This window comes from Chroicocephalus ridibundus, chromosome 7, assembly GCF_963924245.1.
Source record: "Chroicocephalus ridibundus chromosome 7, bChrRid1.1, whole genome shotgun sequence".
In the NCBI taxonomy this organism is placed as follows: domain Eukaryota; kingdom Metazoa; phylum Chordata; class Aves; order Charadriiformes; family Laridae; genus Chroicocephalus; species Chroicocephalus ridibundus.
This window is the reverse complement of record NC_086290.1, coordinates 7,949,895-7,970,348: the sequence shown is the minus strand read 5'-3', so window position 1 is coordinate 7,970,348 and position 20,454 is coordinate 7,949,895. Positions and strand designations below refer to the sequence as shown.

General features: G+C 40.0%; 2 protein-coding genes across 3 annotated transcripts in view; one reads left to right on the top strand and one right to left on the bottom strand.

The window, feature by feature from the left end:
- The window catches only part of TMEM163 (transmembrane protein 163), a 101,016-nt gene extending 89,443 nt beyond the window's left edge, over positions 1-11,573 (bottom strand). The window contains exons 1-2 of one of the 2 annotated variants that reach the window (XM_063341910.1): positions 11,411-11,573; positions 6,173-6,292 (exon numbers count right to left, since the gene is read on the bottom strand). In XM_063341910.1, coding sequence (XP_063197980.1) covers positions 6,173-6,292; positions 11,411-11,564 — 274 coding nt within the window. In that variant the 5' untranslated portion in view covers positions 11,565-11,573. The remainder of the gene's footprint in view (positions 1-6,172; positions 6,293-11,410) is intronic. The other variant, XM_063341911.1, reaches the window with a different exon arrangement.
- Positions 11,574-11,843: 270 nt separating this feature from the next.
- Positions 11,844-20,454, top strand: part of ACMSD (aminocarboxymuconate semialdehyde decarboxylase) — a 51,156-nt gene continuing 42,545 nt past the window's right edge. Inside the window, exons 1-3 of the mRNA XM_063341908.1 lie at positions 11,844-11,949; positions 12,796-12,924; positions 18,073-18,188. The gene's annotated coding sequence lies outside the window, so the exon portion shown is untranslated. The remainder of the gene's footprint in view (positions 11,950-12,795; positions 12,925-18,072; positions 18,189-20,454) is intronic.

The window sequence follows — 20,454 nt, the reverse complement described above, 5'->3', positions numbered from 1 at the left end:
GGGTCTGCATGATATTGTGACCTGAAATGTAACTTTCTGAATAAATGTAATGTGCTCTACTGCAAAAAAAACCCACAAACCTCTCAGGTCTTTAGGAATGAGAAACACAATTCTGTGTAGCTCCTCCAAGAGAAAACACAAAAACCAAGACTTTTCATGCGGTCAGTGATCCTGGAGAATTCTGTTTAGGTACCCAGCTGAGACACTCTAAAACAGGCCTGAATTCTGAATGACCATCATTTTTCTGAAGTTCAGTGACCTTTAAAGAATGTTGAACTGGATATCCAAACTAAAGAGCCTCAGAACCATAAACCTTCACCTATATTCTTTAATAGTAGTAGTAGTAGTATTATACAAAGCTGTGCCCAGGATATACTAAGTACTATGCAAACATAAGGGAAAACTTGCATATATTTGATTTTTCAATGGATCACTGGGAAAATTATATATTCATCAATAAATTAATATAGTCACTCCCCAAATCCCTTGTCCAAGTAGCATGCCTGAGATGAGGAGTGACAGATTACATCAATACATCCACATCCAAGCATCCAGAGAATAACACCTTCAACTGCTCAATGTCTGTCCCATATAACTCCATTTGCAGTGCACCAGAGTAGCATAATTGGGTAGGAGAATAAGCAGTTATGTCCTATAGCTAACCAAAATGAGATTTTATGGCTCAATTTAGTCATTCCAATGAAGAAAGCGGACCTGGATCCATACTTTCTAAGGCTTGTTGGCATTTGAATCTGTTAGAGAATCTGAAATGGGATGAAACTTTAATCTAAAAGCAAGCTCTACCCTGAAATTTTTAAGTGTATGGACCCTGCATTTCAAACAAAATGCCTCTCTAATCCCAGTATGTGGAAACTCACTTTAACAAGTTATTTTTCAGTAACTCATTTGGAAACACAGATGATTTTGTATACAAAATCAGAGTGTCAGTTTCTTTGTGTTTCCTTGTAATATCTTATCCATGGGCCAATAGCTAAGCCTATAAAATACTCCCACTTACAGAATTGTATCTACTAAGTTTCCATCCGAGATACTATACAGATTAATAGAATTACAGAATCATTTAGGTTGAAAGACCTTTATCATCAAGCCCAACCATTTAGGTAGCACTGCCAAGTCCACCACTAAACCACGTCCCTCAGCACCACATCTACACATCTTTTAAACACCTCCAGGGATGGTGACTCCACCACTTCCCCGGGCAGCCTGTTCCAATGCTTGACAACCCTTTCAGTGAAAATTTTTTTCCTAATATCCAATCTAAACCTCCCCTGGCACAGCTTGAGGCCATTTCCTCTTGTCCTCTCACTTGTCACTTGGTAGAAGAGACCAATCCCACCTTCCTACAGCCTCCGTTCAGGCAGCTGTAGAGAGCAATAAGGCCTCCCCTCAGCCTCCTCTTCTCCAGGCTGAACAACCCCAGTTCCCTCAGGCGCTCCTCAGAAGACTTGTTCTCCACACCCCTCAGCAGCTTCACCGCCCGTCTCTGGACTCATTCCAGAATCAAAATGTCTTTTTTGTAGTGAGTGAAATTCTCCTTCTCAAAATAACAACGCATATTTACTACACCAGATACCAGGATAGGACCCCAAATCACGGACCTATTGGTTGCACTCAAGTTTTCAGTTATTTCTATGAAGTTAAACCCTTAAATATGTCCGTGGTGACTTAAACGGAGTGATCTCTAAAGAAACCATGAGGACAGATTTCATAACTTGCCTGCTATTTCCCCAGCATTTTGCTAATAGCCCAGCATCAACCCTTCCCATGATGAATGAGCGTACAGGGCCTACTCAGGCGTGCTCTGACCACACTGGGACAGGCTGTCTGCAAGTTCCATCTCAACGGCTGCCTCACGAAAGCCCTTTACAAAGCTTACATTTACAAAGGCATACATTCTAGATTTTTACCCAATCTTTGACTACAAAAAGAGCTTTTAGTGCAGAATTTGGTCTATACATTGTTTTGATATATTGACATAACTACTCCATTCACCATGAAACTATTTTAGCTAATCAAGTCAGGAAGATGAATGAACAAACTACATTCTGTGAATCACAAGTCTACACTGGACAAGAAATACCAGATAGAATGAGAGTTTGTTTTCCGTTTTGACAATACTATCACAGATTAGCTGCTTGAGCAGAAATCACACTGTAATAGCAAAAGCTATATTTGCATACTTTTCAAAATTATGTTTTAGTAACATAAGTGTCAAGAAACTATGAATAATGGGTTTCAAAACACCAGAATTCCATTCCACTGTAACAGTCCCTTGTCCTCTATTATGACTCTGAAACTACTCAGTATGAACCTACAATACTGCAGCTACAGAAAGAAGTTATAGTTGTTATGAAATGATTTAGACTGCAGCCTTATACTACACACACATATGTTCCAAAAAATGTTCATATTATGTTGTCATTCTTTTCTTACATTATTATAAAGCAGAAACAAACAATTGTATTAAAATTATTATTCCAGTACATACTTGGGGTGCTGAGGAATACATTAATGTTCATTTTAGTAATTTTTATCATGCCCAGTCTCAGTTTATTACTATGTATTTATAAAAATGTAACTCCACTCTTGATAAGAATTCTACAAGCATACATATTTCACACAGCATTGAAATGAAAAGCGAAATGAACTTATTCCTCAGGCTTTGCTCAGCATCTGACCATTAAAGTATTGCACAAAACCACAAATGTCAGAATATGCATAACTGATTCTAAGTGAGCCTAACTTTCAGTTGCTAAAGATGATACCATAATACCATAGGGCTCCACTGACCTCAAGGATCTCAGAAATTTAATTCTCTGAAGATTTTACTGGCGCCTTGTACAACTATATGCTGGAAAGCAACACCTTCAACAGCATCCCATGCCAATGAGACCACAATCATTACCACAGAGTGCAGGAGCTGTATTTACAGACAGCAACTGAAGGTTCCAAATGTTCTTTTACAAGTTCAGCACTTCTGTAGTAAAATTCAGCATATTAAGTGCACAATACTAAGTGATCTGTTCTTACAGCTAAAGCAAAATCTGGTTTTGTGGTTTGTGTATGTCCTACTTCTCCATATTAGTGAATGAAAGATGACAATTTCATTTTCCCTTAAGCAGCCGTCCTGCTCTATATCCAGCCTACCCTAGTTTAGATTTCCAAGCCTAAAGAGACCAAATTCACTTTGATGTATACATCAGCATTTCACCTTCTGCATTCCAATATTTCGGGCCACAAAACAGCCCATCACAGAGAGAATACATACTATACACCTGTTATGTAGCAAATGTACAACGTATATAGGCATATCATAATTTGAATTTATACGCTTTTATAACACACTATACACAGGTTCTTTTTAATAGTAAGTCTAACACAGAGTTCAGACCAATGGATCTTACACCTCATGTGCCATAGATCATTACCTAATAAAGAAACTACTTTATGCGTTCAGATCAAAGTAAGATTCATCAATCTCTTGCAATATAACCAAGCAAAAGTTCAGCTGGGGCATCATCATAATGATCAAAATCATCAAAATACCTCATACCTGTCAAGATAAACCATTCCAATTTACTCTAATGCTGGAAAAATATAGCTTTGGAAGTAGACTGACTAGTTTGAAAGGAAGGATGATTATCAAGCTGCAGCACTCAAGGGAGGGGGCAGACCATAAAAAAGGAAAGGAAGTCTAGTTACAAACACTGGGTTGGAAAAGGAGGCTCCTAAATCACTTCCCCACTCTCCAGGCAGACCATGCACACGTGTATCACTCCCCTTAGTATTTTTCTTATCCTCCATGTCCTTCATTTCTTCAACGACAGTTATCAACTAATGTCAGTTCCCTGGCCTGATATCTTTACATATTGTGTGCTGCTGCAAAAGCAGCACCATAAGATACACTTGCAAGAAAATATTTTGAAGCATATAAGAGGATAAAACAGAAATTTGCAGGAAGAATTTCTAGGGGAATCAGCAAGAGTAGTGAGAATACAGTCAGCGTAGCCTGACAATTAGCACAGCAGGTCCCCCATTTTTCACTGAAATGGAACATCAGGGCTGTATTGCTAACACTTTACTATTACAGACAAGAGGTAAAACAGAAATGGGATGCTTTAAATAGTAGGTGTTTGCAAAGAATTGGCAGTGTCAGACACCTCAAAGTGACAACTAGTCATTTATATCAAACAAGTGGCAAACTCTGGTCACCTGGCATGTCTCCCAAAACATGGATTTGGCTAGAAGAACCTGCTAAAAGGACAGCACAAAGGAAGAGAGCAGACAATAAGAGACGATAAACTGAGTAGAACTGCTGAAATTGCACAGCGGAGCAGTGTTTCTAGAAGAATGTATTTTCCTCAAAGATTAAAAAGTTATAATACTAAGCATATCAAAAGCCCTGGCAATGCTTTTGTGGCATGTAAGTTATCTGTCAACTGTCAATTAAGAGTTTGTCTATACCGATTTAATACTTATCTGTGTGCTGCTTCCTCTTTTGTTCTTTATAAATTTAGCCCCTTCAAACCACTAGGAAAAATACATTTCAAAGACACCTAACTAGTCCAGTACTAACAGCTGATTTCAGTAGTTCAATACCTATCCACTCCAGCTGAGTATGCAGTCATTGTATATCCAGGCAGGGACTACCTTCTCTGCTGTTTTTTTGTAGGCTTTCTAAACACTGCCAAAATGCCACAAATAAGGAAAACAGAAAACAAAAGCTTTCAGATAGCCTTACCCTTTAAGACCCTTTAAAAGAAATGGAGTGTTTTAGTTATCCATTTTATACTTATGTCTTGCAGCTCTGACAAATGAAAATGTAAAATAAAATGAAGCCATTTCTCAATAGTCCCTAAAATCATATTGTTAATAGGTAACAAAATTATTCTATAACATAGTACTTACTTTTATGTTGCTTCAGTAGCAAAGGCAGACTATTGCATTTTCATGAAGCAGAACAAACTGGAAACTCAGATGTCCTGCTTTCTTGTATACATTCAAATTCTTTACAGTGTTAGATTCTCCTTTTAAGTGTTCCTTCTCTTTGCTCTTCTTTTGAATAAAGTTATTGTACCTGTGTTTCTATATAAATCGCTCCAAGTAGTGTACGTTGAGTTTTCAAAGACCATTTGGTCAGATTCTAATAATCTCTCCCGGGAGCTGACACCAACTTCGAGCAGCAGGTTGTACGCTGCAGATTAGAATAATAAAACACATGCTGCTGCAGCTTCAAAAAAAATGCAAGTCTGTCTTTATCAAGCTGAAGAATAATGTTTTGAGACATCTTAGATGTCTTGTCTCCTAGACAGAGCTTTCCTTTTGTTTATATAAACATGTAAATCCATCATTTCTGCTTTTTTCTTCTTTTAAACAGAGAATGCGCCATTGCAAAGATTCTGTTTCAGATTCCACATTTCTTTTTGTCCTTACAGTAATGCAGTGTTACCTAATTGGCCAAGATAGAAAGCTGGTATTTTACAAATTTGCATTGAATTAAAATATATGTTTATTTACACAATGTAGTATTTTTTCCTGTTTTGAAATAAAATAAATATATTTCATTTTTTCCATATAAAAGTGGTTCGGGTTTGGGTTTTTTTCAAATTCTTTGTGTAAAGGTAAACTAGACAAATGTCTTAAAACTTAAAGAAAAAACACTGGCTTAAAAAGAAACTGGTATTTCTCCTCCAGATTAGCATTGTGTTAGGGTCATCTGTCTGTGTAATAAAGATAAATTTTATATTTCTCCCTTAGAATTCACTATTCTTTATTATAGCATTCCCACTACAAATCCCAGGTGGATTAAGACTTGTCATATTTGACGTCTTTGGTTAAAGGCATCCACTGCATAATGATTTTTACACTATACTGTAAAATGAACAGTTCCACATGCATACATGCTAACAGGAATCAACGTCTCCTGTTTCTTTCTCTGACCTTCAACAACCCTATCCTCTGCAGAAAAAAAAACAGTTTTACTAATTTATAAGCACCATGCAGACGCAAGCAGTCTAGAGAGAAACCTCTTTAGCAGTTGTGAAGAAAAAAACATGAGAAAGCTTCCACAAAAGACAGAAATTCTGAGAGCCCAAAGAAAAGAAAAGAAAAAGGAAGAGGCATGAAGATTTAAGATATTCCCAATACTCACTGAAAGCAGCCACTGCAAGCGCCAGTGTGACAATAATGGAGACCCAGGAAACCCACAATGCCTTCTTTCTGTAGCTTTGAGCTTCATGAGGTTTTAGCCTTGTACTGCTTTCTAGCAAACCTGATAAGCAATAAGCAGAGAGGGTATGAACAATACATTGTTCCTTTTAAAAACACAGCTGTGCTAGCTCAGACCTAGATCACATATTTACATTCTGTATTACCTATAGAATCAATACAGAATCAAATCCTGCTCACATTATTAAGGTTAAGTGAATGAAGCCACCAGAAACACATGAGTAAGCAAGGAGAGCACACAGAAGTTTTGATTTCACATAGGAAGACCCACACATCAGTCACTTCAAAAAAGCACTGCAATTGTAGGGCAGTTACGGAAATTCACATCACTTAGGTTTTCCACCTGTACATCTACACAAGAAAGGGCTCGGTCCTATACTCACTCGGATCAAAACTCATTTCAGAACTTCAGGATCCTGAACATAATTAACATAGGAGAAAAACTTGTGCTCACCAGTCTCTGCAAAACAACCTACCGATGCACAGGAATTACGGCACATATTGAGCATAGAAGTAGAAGCAGATGTACTTTAAAATCAAAGCTATCACAGCTGAAAAAAAACTCTTGAAGCATTATGTCCTTCATGTGAGGCAAGAATACATCCCCATCTAGAATTAACTGAAGAACTAATTCTGTCCTTATTGCAAACAGCACAGAAGTCTGTTGAACACAAGGGAATGGGATTGCTTTCTCTTTTTTGATGCTTTCAATTTGTAGAAGTCTTTTCTCCATTCATCTTAAAACACAGTGAAGAATTCAGGTTAAAAATAAAGAAAACAACAACATTCTTTGGTTTTCATTCTCCCAGTCTGTCTTAAGTCACTTTTACAATGCATTCAGAATGTAATATGTTTGCCTTCCATATATCCCATCCACATTCTTTTGTGCTTAATACATGCATTTAATTTGAAACATACATTCTTTTTCACCAGCAAGTTCCGGCTCAAATCTGCTTAACTTGTGAGAATACCTGATGGTTTTTAACTTTCTTAATGAATTACTCCAGAACATGTGGGTAGTTCCTATTAGATGATGATCACTTTTCAGAGGGACTTGCCTGCACTGAATGCATTGACCTGCAGCACTGGCACAACCTTTCAGTAGCTGGTCTAATGTCTTAGACAAAGGGTTGGGAACAGGGGCTCTGTCAGACTCGGCAGCAGATTAAAACATAACAGCTGAAGCTGTTACTATCCTCACCTTCCCCGCTTTCCTCTCGGATGGCTATTACCACTTTCAAGGCAGGGACACTTATCTAGTTATCGGTGTACTCCTGAACCCACACCATGTTTCACCAAGTTTATTAACGTTAACAGATAATAATTTCAACTGACTGTAATACACTGGCTGAAAACTGCAATGGTTTTTGAATCAATTCAGAAGTGAATCAGACATCCCTGCCTCAGGGGCAGCAATGTGTCAGCAGTGGGGCAGGCATCCAGGGGTGGTAACAATTTGAGCCACCAGATTTTATTGTGCCACTTGAAGTCTGTCAAAATTACTGGTTCTAATCCTAGCATAATTGGTGGGATTCATGCTGTCTTGGAAAGATTCTTCATGCTTTTTTCACCTCAATTACAATAAAGCAGAGTTTCTTTACGGTAGTTCAGAAAACCACTGTGAGAATTTCATGCTTGTACCATGTTTTTAGAAAATTTAAAATATTACCTCACTTTTGTGCTACACACTCGCCTCTTTATGAACGGAAAAGAATTTGAAAACTTGCAATGCAGGAGAATTACTAGGCCCTATATTGAAATGATAGCTGTTTCTTATTATGCGCATTCTTTGTCTCTTTAATACATGAAAATACCAGATGACAATTCTGAAAGATTTGAGTCTTTTACCGATAGTACTGCACAGCTATTTCTCACATAGCCCACTTTAATTTGTGTGAAGAAATTTTTTTTTCCCCCCAATGTTTGGCCTATCTTCTGCCACTACATATAACGATGCACAGTTTAATTGCTGTCTGATATGAGGTAATTTAACAACACATCTTGAAAGGACAGATTTCTACTAACATAACCATAGAGAAAACACATCTTCTCCCACTTTGTGTGTTCGCCCCTCCTGCCCCCTCCACAAACCAAGGATTTTAAATCACAGCCCAAATCTTGTTGAAACGTACAGCAAAGTAGGTTTTCTTAGTCAATTTTGATTATCAATATTTCAAACCTCAAATAAACATGGATCAGAATGACAGACATCCCCACCTGTTTCTTTCTTTAACGGCATCCTATAATTATGGCTACAGCTCACTATTACCTGGGAACTCCAACACACACAGTTGATACTTACAAATCAAGTATTCTAATTAAATTGAGAAATGAATAATAAGCCCCACAGCTAGTGCAGCACTGCTGATTATTATTCACATGTCAAGCACGTGTCCAGTATGACAGAGACTGCAATCCTTATAAAACTGAACCACTTCTGCTCTGTGTGTGTCTTTCTCGCTCTCTCTCAAAATGGCTGGCATATTCTAGCTGTCAGAGATGTGATCCCTTCCTTCCTAAAATAATTCAAATAATTTTTTTGTATTTACAGTTTTCATCATGGAGAAAGATCATATTATTCTTACGAGTGTCCTAAAGGACGGCACATCAAAATACGAACTCATTCACATGACTACCAAGCCCACAGCATAAAAATTATTTAGAAGCTCATTAATTTACACCCAACACCACAATTCACAAGGTAAACCTCCGTATTTTTTCCACTGTCTCTAAGAAAACAAGTTTTAAGCATACACAGGAGGCTGAAAGATAATCTTTCAGTATGACCTGCATTGCTACAAAAATAAAAAGCTAGCATCTTCTGATAAAATTTCTCTGCCCTTAAATTAACACACTGAATAATTTTATTGCCACTAATTTATTTAACACATAGATATCCTTATGGTAAAGAAAAGATGATGAGCTGGTGAAATCCACTGGATTTTTACTTTATCTTTCAGTACCTTCATATATTAACAGATTTTCTTCACATAAAAAAAATCAGAAGGAGAAAAAACCTGCCTAACAGTTGCAGAACACAAGCTTGGCATATTTGTGAAGTGATTCTAGGATATTCTTTACCATATGCTGACTTACCAGAAGTACTTTTCTATTTGGCTAAGGGATCATTTTAAAATGTCAAGCTAGAATTTTTGTAAGAGATAAGGCTAATAGAAAAATTGTTCACCTAAGATGTTAATTTAAGGACCGCATCCACAAAATTATCACTGATTTTTGATATGGCTCTTAAAGAGCAAATATCTCGTTCCAAAATTTAGGGTTAGTTTTTATTTTTAGCAAACACGGAAGTATCATCTCTATAACTGGATCTGCTATGATTCATTGGAAAGGATCATAAGAAAAAGTACAATCTAAAAGGACAGACTGTAACAATTTCAACAGGGACAACCTGCAAAAAGCATACCAGATTTTCCTCTACAATGCCTGGGAATTATCCTGGTAGATGGAATCAGTGACTATAGGAAAGGCTAAACGAAAGCTACTGCAAGGGCCATAAAAAGAGTGTGAAGGCAGAGAAGGAAATAAAATCAGCAGCTTTAGTCTCATCTCTCTCCTAGAAAGAGATATGGTTAGCTACAACAGACACCCTATTTTTGGAATTACCCTTAATACCAAAAGGGCCAGCTTTCGTCTTTAGTTCTGTCATACTGGGCACAAATTAAAAAATTTCTGTAATCAAGCTTCCAAGTTTGAACCATAATCAAAATTCCCAATTTCCGTTATTTAAAAGAGAACTGAAGCCTCAAATTCCCTCAGTCATAATGTCTGTCCTCTGCCATCGGTGGTGACAGCAAGAGTACCCCTGGAAAAAAGGCTGTCCCCAGCCCCGACATGACTGAAACCTGCCAGAGACAATGGTGACCGCTCTTTGCCTTTACTCCTCTACTTCGTATCTAGGATTTATGAGCAAGCACGGGCATTTGGAAAGCTGGGGGAAGAACGGGAGATGCAATGGTAACGTGTAGGATGGGATGAAGACGGAGAACACAAAAGGGACTCCAGGATGCTGAAAGCAAAAAGAGAAAGGAAGAAAAAGCAACAGAGAGGCTAAGGAAAACCATGAAATAAAAATTCAGACAAATCGTGAGGAAGAGGAGTCTGGCAGCGTTAAGGACAGGGCAATGAGGAGGGTTAAAATGGCAGCTGCCTTTATGGGCAGCAGGTCAGCGAGCGCCTCACAGATGCCCGAGAAAGGTGTGCTTCGTATTTGAGAGTAACACAGTTTGAAAGCAGGCACCTTTCCATTCCTGCTCAGATATTTAGACAAATAATACAAAACGAGTGATGCGCCAGGGGAAGGGAAACGAAGAGTCAGCTAAGAGCCCTGACCCCGCTGCCCAGCCGGGGCTGTGGCGGACCACCGCAGCCCCTTCTCGGAAGGCTGCTGTCGCAAGCCCCGCCGGCAGGTAACCTCACCGGCCTCCCTCCCTCCTTCCCTCCCTTCAGCGGCGAGAAAACCTTCGGCACCGCCGGCCCCTCCCGGGAACCCCCAGGGCCCCCCGCCGCCACCTGCGCCCCTCGCCTGTGGAGCGGGAGCGGCGCCATGTGCCGCCGGCAGCCGTTCCCCCGCCAGGCCGGCAAGTTTCCGGGCGAGGTGGGAACAGCCACGAACAGAGTTTATAAAAAAATATTTTAAAGCTGTTGCGGGGTGCTGGCACGAGAACTAAAACGGGGAAAAGCTTCGAGGGCGGCGCGGAGAGGTGTGGGGGGGGGGGATGTTAAGCGAGTGCCGGCGGCGGGCTGAGGGGAGGCGGCGGGGGGCGCTGAGACGGCGGCAGGGCGGGAGCGGGGCCTGCAGGCCGCTTGGGAGTCCGGGGGGGGTCGAGGGCAGAGCAGCGGGGGTCGAGAGGACAGCGGGGCGCTGAGAAGCGCGGCGGGCGGCTGCGGGCAGAGCTACTGGTGGGGGCAGTTAGGAGCCGGTGCGGGGCTGCCAGGGCTGACAGGAGAGGGGGCGGGAAGGGCTGCTGTGGCGGAATGAGGAGGAGAGCAGGGTTCCGGGAGAGCGAGGCGGGAGGGTGTTGTGGGGAAGGTGGAGGAGAAGCTGTCGGGGCTGGGTGTCCGGCGTTTCGAGTCGGAGGGAAGGTGATGGGGCATGCCAGAGGCGGGCAGCGTGCGGAGCGAGGGACGGGCGGGCGCTCACCTCTGTCCTCCAGCCCCTCGCTGAACTGCCCGCTCTCCCCGATCCGCAGCTGCTCCTGCTGCTGCTCCCGAGGGGGCACCGGCGGGCTGGCCCCGGGGGGCTGCACGATGGCGGGGTCCGGAGTGGCGTCCAGGGGGGCAGCGGAGGGCTCCATGTCTTGCGGGGCGGCGGGAAGCGGCTGGCGACTGTGGCAGCGAAGCGAGGAGCGAGCGGAGCATCCAGCCCGGGTGCGAGCCCGGGGAGAAGGAGGAGACTCCGGCTCAGAGCATCAGGGAGACGGGGACAGGCAGCAAACAAACTCCTCCGGTTGCTCACCGCCAGCCGCTCCCCGCGGCCGCCTCATCACTAACCTCGCCGGCGGCGGAGGGGAGGGGTGGGCAGGTGGGAGAGCGGTGCCGCCTCCCCGCGCTGACCTTCCCCTCCCCGCCCCGGGGAGCACCTCCGGCGGCGGGAGCGGCTCCTGGCCCCGCAGCGAGGCGGGGGGGAGCGGCAGCAGGGGCCGGGCGGCAGCTCGCCCCCGTGCGGAGCGGCCTGTGAGGGTGAGGAGAGGTGGGCGGGAAGGGCTCTGGGGAGTCGCTCTCGGAGAAGCTCCTCGTCCTCGAGAGCCCGCAGGCAACCTGCGAAAGGTGCGGCAGGACCTTGGGCTTGAGGTGCGTCCCCGGGGCCGGCCGAGGGAGCGGGAGACCTGTCAGGCTGCCCTCGCCATGGCAGGCTCTGCCTTCCTCCTCCTCCCTACCGACTCTTTCAGGGGGAAGAGTTGTCCAGTGGCTCGGAGCCCTGGTGCAGCAGAGCGAGAGGCGAATGCCTCACGCTGCTCCCGAGGGCAGCGGGTGCTGGCCCTGAGGTGCGAGGCCCCGGCCACCTCGCCTCCCCTCACACAGGTAAAACTCGGCCCTCCCCTTCGCCGGGGGATTTGGTCATTCTCCATCCACCCCTTTTTGAGGATCAGAGCTGAACCGACACACACACGCACCTCTCAGCCACCCCCAGCACTGATGTTTTGTTACGCCGACGGTTGGTTTTACCCGTGTTAGCCTAAAAACTGGCCTAGAGCATACAGCAGTCTCATGCTGAAGCATGAGATTAGAGCTGGAGACTTGCTGGCATTCAGGGCTGTTCTTGGTTCACTCACCTACTGGTCCTAGGGCTGCAGAAAAACATAGGGGAAAAAATGAAAACCTTAGGAGAACAGAAATGTAGAAAAACCCTGAAAATTTTACTCATAGATCTGTGCCAGAGCTGTTATCTTCTTCTCCACTGGTTTCTAATGACTAGATAGAGAGGCGCAAATAAACAAAAGCGGTTTCTGTGCTAGCACAGTCTCACAATTGCGTGCTCACTAGCATGCAGATAAATATTGAAACTGTATTGTGTTTTGTCTTCAGTCTAGGAAAATATCAGAAGACAATCAGACATTGCAGCCTGGGTCCTCAGCTGATATATGTGGATATAATCCCCATTTAAGTTATGTGAAGATCAAGTTGCCTTTCTCTTTTGACAAATTAGCAAATTTGGTGAGTATAATAAGGCCAGCGGGAAATTAATATTTATGCTGCCATAGGGACATGATTTTATAAGCAGTCAGAATCTTGCTGATGTCAGCCTTAAAAAAAGTTTTGCAGTACTTTAGTAATACCTATTTGGGAATGGTTGGTGAAACAGTACTACCAAAGTCTCTTAATTCTAAACAATGCCTCTTAATGCTGTATGCTGATCTTTAAAATTTTTTCAGCTGTATTTTAAAGCATTAATTATTTGAAAAAGTAAATATAAGTAAATGTTAAGGTAAGTGACTTTAAAATATTGGTTTAGAAACTGGCATTCTGGCAGCCTTGTGGAATGAAGATGGCTGTTGTGGTGTGAGGGATTGGTGTTTGCTTTTTACCTAATCTTATGATTTCTTTCTGTATAGTCTGCCATACCTACAATATGAAATTTTTTTCCTCTTGCCTAAATTTCATCTTCACTCTTAGCTATCCTAGACTGTTAATGACATGTTAATGTCAAGAGGTTCTCATGTGCATAAGATAATGCAAGTGAGTTCTTTTGAGGGAAGTGTTATTTCTGGAGTTTAGGCTGAATTGGGAGGGGTTGGAAACTAGTAACTCCATAAAACAAATATGGTTATTTTCTTTATGGGCTGTTTATTAAGCTCTGGTGATCTTGAACCTGTGAGATACGAGAGATTTTTATGTGTATGAGAGAGATGAATGAAAAGTAGAAAAGACTTACCTTTTGTTACTTGCCATAAATACTAGCTTTTCATGTCTCTCTGCCATTTAAAACGTATTTGTAATCCTTAAATGAGTAGAACCAGTTTTGTAACCTGGTCAGAGGCAAGGGATTGGGGCTAAATCACTTTTCAGGACCTGGCAGTGATATAGACGTCTTTGGGGAGACACTGACCCCCGTGCAGAGTGCATCCAGTAGCAAGCCATGAAGAGTCCCTTGAAATGGCTGCAACGGATATAACGCTCCCTACTGCAATCATTGCAGGATCCTTCCTCTCTAGGGAGGTAAGTCCGTATCTTATCCATTCCAGTAGGAACTCTCTTTTTCCTTACATAAAGGAAAAATCGACTAGTGACTCCCATTGAACACTACCTCCTTTCTGTAAGTCTCTCTAAGCTATTCTGGTATTCTTATAATTTCCAGAAATTAACCCAAGAGGGAAGTCCCTGGAGATTTCTAATTCCATGTCTTTAGAAGGAGGTGAAAGGGGTATATTTCCAAGTGATTTGGAGGAAAACAGGAACTAGGAACACCAAACCACAAGTTTTAAACTTTAATATGTTCCTTTTTCTTTTTTTTTTTTTTCAGTTGTTCTCAATTGCTGTTCTGACATAAAATTGTGTCTGGCAGGAGTTGCAGCTGTCTCCATTTATATAATGCTATAGTGTTCAGGCTTTGCAAGCTTCATATTCTTTGCTATAGTGTATTATGGTTTCTTTTAAATGACTCTCTTCAGCGCTTTCTAGTAGGTCCTTGTGTGAGAAGGAATATACTCTGCATTTAGCAAATACAAATTCAAAACATTAAGCAGATCCACAATGAAGAGCTTTTCAGATCAGACCATTATTTATATAAGCTAGCTACTAAGAAGCAGAAAGACTGCCATATCATAGCAACTGGAAGCTGCTTTCCAGCATTGCCTCTTACTTCTCTTTACACTTCTTTCACACAAAATATAGTCCATTGGATAAAGACATGGGGCTAGGGTTTTAAAGACGTGGATCATATTTTCCAGCCCTGTTGGACTTCTTGTGTAGGAAGCCTGTAGGCAAAGTCAATTAAGAGAAAAAGGCCTGACCCTGATAGCTGTATTATTATATGATTTTATTTCATGGCCCCTCTAACCTCCTTGGATATGAATAAGGAGAAGCCAAAATCAATTAAAAAAAAAAAAAAGCCACATCTCTGGCTTCAGTCAAAGTAGATGTCATCCCATATTCTAAAGCTGGTGCAAGATTGATACACACTTGCAGAACTTTGTTCCCAGATGAAACTGCCTTTAATTTCCATAATATTTTGACTTCCAGAGAAAGGTGATTCTAAACAAGATGGAGGTCTCTTGCATCACAGCAACCAGCAACAATGAAGAGAACTTCTCTTGTTTTTGTCCATGTGGATTGCTTGTGGTCTGTTTTTGTCGTGGTTATTTGTGGTGGTTCTTTTCTTTCTTTCTGCCCTTCCTCCTTCCTTCTATTGAATAAATGAAAAATATCAATCAGATTTGAGATTCTTCCTCCAGGCCCACGCTAACTCTCAGCAATGCCAGAGAAAGAACTTCAATTATAGTTGACGAAAATTGGATTAGGTCCATCATTTTATTCTTTTCTAAGGTAGGCGTTTTCCTGAGGGAATAAGCAATCTCTTGCCAGTAGGTTGGCCTGCTGTCCTAAGTTACAGTCCCTTTGTTTCACTGAAACGTTATTCGCATACTACCATCAGCACCCATTACAGGGTGACAAAGAGTAGCACGGTGCAAAAAGGCAGAAAGGATGTGGTGCTATTGCATTATATAGAGTGAAAGAGAACCAGTGGGTGACAGTGGCAAAACACGTCCTGGTCTGTCAGTGAGATAGTGGTCACTATTATGAATGAAGAACATTTGTTACTCCTCTTCAGTCTGTGTGGAGTTGAAATAAATCTGTTTTCATTGTAAGGAAGTTTGGATATGTTAGCATTGTATGTTCGTCATTCTGAAAATGAGAGTTGCATCTATTCTGGACTCTCTGTTTTTTCTTTTCTTTTTAGTGCTACTGACTGGAATGTTTTTACCTGAATTAGCAGAACACAGTGGTGCATTCGGTGACTTCTAAGAAGGAAGTTTGCTTGATTTCATTGATGTTAACTAGTCAATGTTACATATTGACCATCATCTTAAGTGCAGCACTTAATTTAAGAGCACTCTTGCGTATTTGGAAAGAGTTGGTCAGCTGGCCCAGTGATTGTTTTTTAGTATGTTTAAAGGCATAAAAGCAAGGTAATGATACTGTGGCCATTCACCATTTTGTTTGCAGGGCTGTATTTCATACACATACTAAACACAAAACTGACTTTTTCTGGCAACAAAGTACTATATTTGTCACTGACATTGTATTGTAGTATCAGGGAGTGCTAGTGTAAGACAGGATGGTTTATTAGTTTGGTCTATCAGACGTCTCATGTCTGACATTCCAAAGAAAATACTCACCAGTTACTTAATCAGTATGCCTTTCATGAAACTACAGCAGGAGGAAATAGCATCCCCATTCACTTTTACAGGAGCCACATCTGAAACAAAACCAAATACCAATCCAATTCTAAATGGACAGGCAGACATCGGTCCTGTAAAGGTCATCACTATAGATAATCTTCAGTGTTACTCCTCTAGGACCAAAGTCTGAGACTGATTTATCCTGATATTCCTAAAGGAAACACCTCCGAGTAAGTGTTTATTCTGTTTAAATGCTCTGATAGTTTCCACTACAGCTACCATTTTGTGCCTGTTGTGTGGATAAGATGATAAAATACTTCAGATCATTCTTGCCATTTAGAGACATCGACTCTGCTAAATGAATAGATGAAATTAAGTCTCTTTAGCGATGGAAGCCTTTAGATTCTGTATTTCACAGGCTTTTTTCATGAACCTCATCTTTTCTTTTAATAGTCCCTTAACCATCTTGTGCAATATTGCCTACTATAGTTTTCTTCTACAGATACAAATTAGGCTACATTTTGTACATCTTGTAGGATGTTTTTAAACTTGTATTTTATTTGCTGGCTTACTTGGTGGCATATAGGCAGAGGCAGATTCGTATTTTGCTGTTGTTTTGTAGATGACCCATAGTCCCGCAGCATGTTTAGTGGTCAATAGGATGAGAAATTCTACACTGGTTCTTTTAACTTGGTCTAGTTACCTCTCAGCCTAGTATTAGTCACTGTATTTTTTAATCTAAAATAAAACAATAATGATGATGGTAGTACAACAATGCTACGTTAATTTTTAAACTGCAGAGCATGCCTAAATTATTACCCAATGTATGTAGGTAATTTACTGTTTTTCTCTTGCACTGGGTTAAGTAGAGTTTAAATTGAAATCATCTCTCTTCTTGGCATTTTTAGACTGAATATTAACTTAGGTCAAAAATAATCAGAATGTTATTTTGAAAAAAGAATATGATAATCCAATATCTTTCCCTTCAGGCTAGGAAAGAGTGCCTATAATGTGATTCCCAGAGAATACAGCATGTGGTAACCTTGATAAGTAATTGATGACACCTCACATAAGCACCTACTCTTCCTCTATGTGATGTTGCAGGATCACATTTGCAAAAAATGCCAAAGGTAGCAAGAGCCGCAAGCATTAATAAAGTCCATTATGTCAACAAAAGAAGAATAAAAATGTAGAATGCAAAATACCTCATCTTAAAGCGTGCAGAAGATCTTGAAAAAGACTTCACAGTGGTCATTGTCCATCTTGAACTATTTAAAAAGCTGTTTTTGAGTTGAAATTGCCATATAAATTTGGGAAACCAAACACTTACCCACAAAAACTAAACTTACTGTTTTGTTCAGAAACGTTATGGAGTCATGCAAGACTACATGCCTCTATTCCAAACAATGTTATTTCTTTATGTCACTGAAGATGTTTTGTTTCCAGTTTTTATGTAACTGAGTAAAACTGACTTATTTGACAGTGGCTTTATTTCATTGGTAATATTCACAAGTATTGAAGAGGAATGGAAAGGAAAATTAATTTAATTTTACTGGGGTAGGCTTCCTCTTTTGCTTCTTTTTTTTTTTTCCTGCTTCCCATGTTACGTGGAGAGATTTTTCTTCTTCCATTGAGACTCTAACTAGTAGATGACAAGAGTATAAGCAGCTGAGATTTCATTTGCGCATCAAAGAAAAGAAAAAAAGAAAGCTAGGAAATTCCTAGGATGCAAAATTCAATATAATTTTGCAATAAACTTTTCCAATGACCTATAATTACTTGATGATAATTCCTATCTAAAAGCATCTTACCAGCTAGACACTTCAAACATATTTGCATAAGTTCATGTTTTCTTCCATACCTTTGCAAAAATCATGCACCATTTTCCATAAAGTTTGTATGATTAACCATAAGATGAAGTGAACTACAGAAATCAAAAAAACATTCTTTTTATTATATGCAGATTGGGTCACTTTTCCTATTGTCAAGCCAATGCTCATTCCTCCTGATGCACCTGACTACCAAGGCCTTTTCCCACCATGTCAGACCTAAGTTTTGTGAAGAAGTCTGTATGCAAAGGTAGGCATATGTTTGTTTCCTACTCAGGTTAGACTCATGCATTTATGAAATATTTATAAATTTAACCTTATGCATTAAAAAAAAAAATTAAGAGTCATAATCCCTAGCTTGAAGGTAAGGATTTAATGAGTAAAGGACTAGTTGCATTTACTTATGGGATTTAACTGTGTCAGAAAAGTGATATAGTAGGTTTTATGGGGAATAGCACTCAATTCACATTTATTTTCTTTTCTGGTGTTTTAAACTCTAATTTGTGATTTGGGTTATTATCTTATTATTTGGTAATTAGTGTCATCAGCAAAGGAGTAATTTTTTTTTATCAAAAGATCATGCCTAAGTATTTGAGGGAATGACCTTTTTAGTAATCTATAGCAATAATATTTATATTGTTTCTACTCTATCGGTAAGTAAGTATTCCACAGCTCACTTTTGCTGTGAGTTGTTTGATAAACTGTATGACATGATAATATTTATGTCGTGTTTTGAGTAGCTAATCCATACTGTTTAGTGAGTTGGAAAATAATATCTTATCCTTTTCTTATGCCAAGTGAATTGTAACTACAGTTCTGCACGTTCCCACTTGAGTATTTAGCTAGCATGATTATAGAAAGGGTTTGAAAAAAGAATGATAGCCACAGCCAAAATTAACATTTGTCAAAACATATTCTTCATAACCAGGAAGCTATATTTGTTCCATTGTGTGCCAATTTTGGGTTTTTTTACATCTGCTTAAGCAGATGTTTGACACTTTAAATCATTTAACTCTTCTAGGTTTTGATGGACATCAAATTCCCAAGTACCTAGTGGAATTGGTTACCATTTTAATGTTGTTTGTTTGGTTTTGTTTCTGTTTTTTTTTGCTGGAGGAAGTAGAATTAGTTTCCTGAGTCCTGGCATGCAATTTGAGTTTGAGTACTTCATTTTAATGGGAGATGCTGTAGGTAAAATCATTAAATTCTTCACATAATAATTTTTGGAAGAGGCAAAAATAATGCATTAGACAAAAATAATGTCAACAACATACAGAGCAGTTTTAATAGGTTTCTGCGCCCTTTATTCTTGTGATATATTCATTGTTTCTCATCCTCTTAGGTAAAAATTTCAGTTGGCAACGGGAAAAATACAAGACCGTGACAATCCCTTTTGTAATTTTAAGAGAGTGAATCATGTAATTCATGGCATTCTTCTTGTAAGAAGAAATGGGAGCCCTTTTTTTTTTTATGTGCAATTCAAACCCAAAAGTTTCTACTCTGTTGCAGCCAAGCCTTTCTCCATGTCCAGCAGTAGCAAAAGCAACAGATCTCTTTTGATTTAGCATGGTGAAATATGATGTGAATATTGACATTTATCTATCCATAGCGAATACTCCCTGCTCTGGAATTATATAAGATGGGTAGAGTAGTTGGTTAATAAGCCTACTAAAACATTGATATTACACTTAGCAGTGATATAGAGTTTGCGCATGGCTATTAGCATTTGCTAATTTTACAAGGAAGAGGAGCATCTTTAGGAAATTGAAGCAGCACTTTTCTCTGTAGAATAAAGAGTGCTAAGCAGACTTCACCTATGAATGTGTTTTTAAGCAACCAGTAAAATTCAAATTTAAAGGCAGTTGAGTTTGAAATGTCAGTGAAATTTTGAACTTCTGCTGCAATAGCATTGTCCTGTAACCAAAAAGAGGGACATGTCAGTCATATAATTTAATCAGATTATGATAAAATTCAATTTCTGTCTCTTTCATATTTTCCCTAAAGCTATTGATGGTGCGTAAAAGTAGTCAAGGGACAGGTAGTCATATAGTAACGCAGACAGCTTCCTCTCCACCATCAAGACTACACATATTTTCAGTAACGGGGTGCAGGGATGCTTCAGTAGCCACAGAAGTTTCACTTAATTTTCAGAATGTTTTATTAGAAAATGTGCGTTTTAAGACATTTTATTTTACTGACAAAGTTTATATACTTAATTTTATTTTATCCATTGACTGTTACAGCTGTCACTGGACTATACAAATTAGGTATAGCTGTACTTATAAATTTAGGCAACCTGAGGCAAGATCTATAAAAAGAAGTAATATGTTTTATTAAAGCGGCTGGTGTAATTAATTTCCAACTAGTATGCTCAGAAAATGTAGCTAGGTGTACAGTCTTCATGACTTCTAGAAGGGTTTGTATGTCCAAAAGTTCCTGCTTTTTTCACCTGTTTGTTTAATTAAAAAAAATATCTATAGACTTTGTCTTATCTTTGTACCAAAGTTTCTTCATTT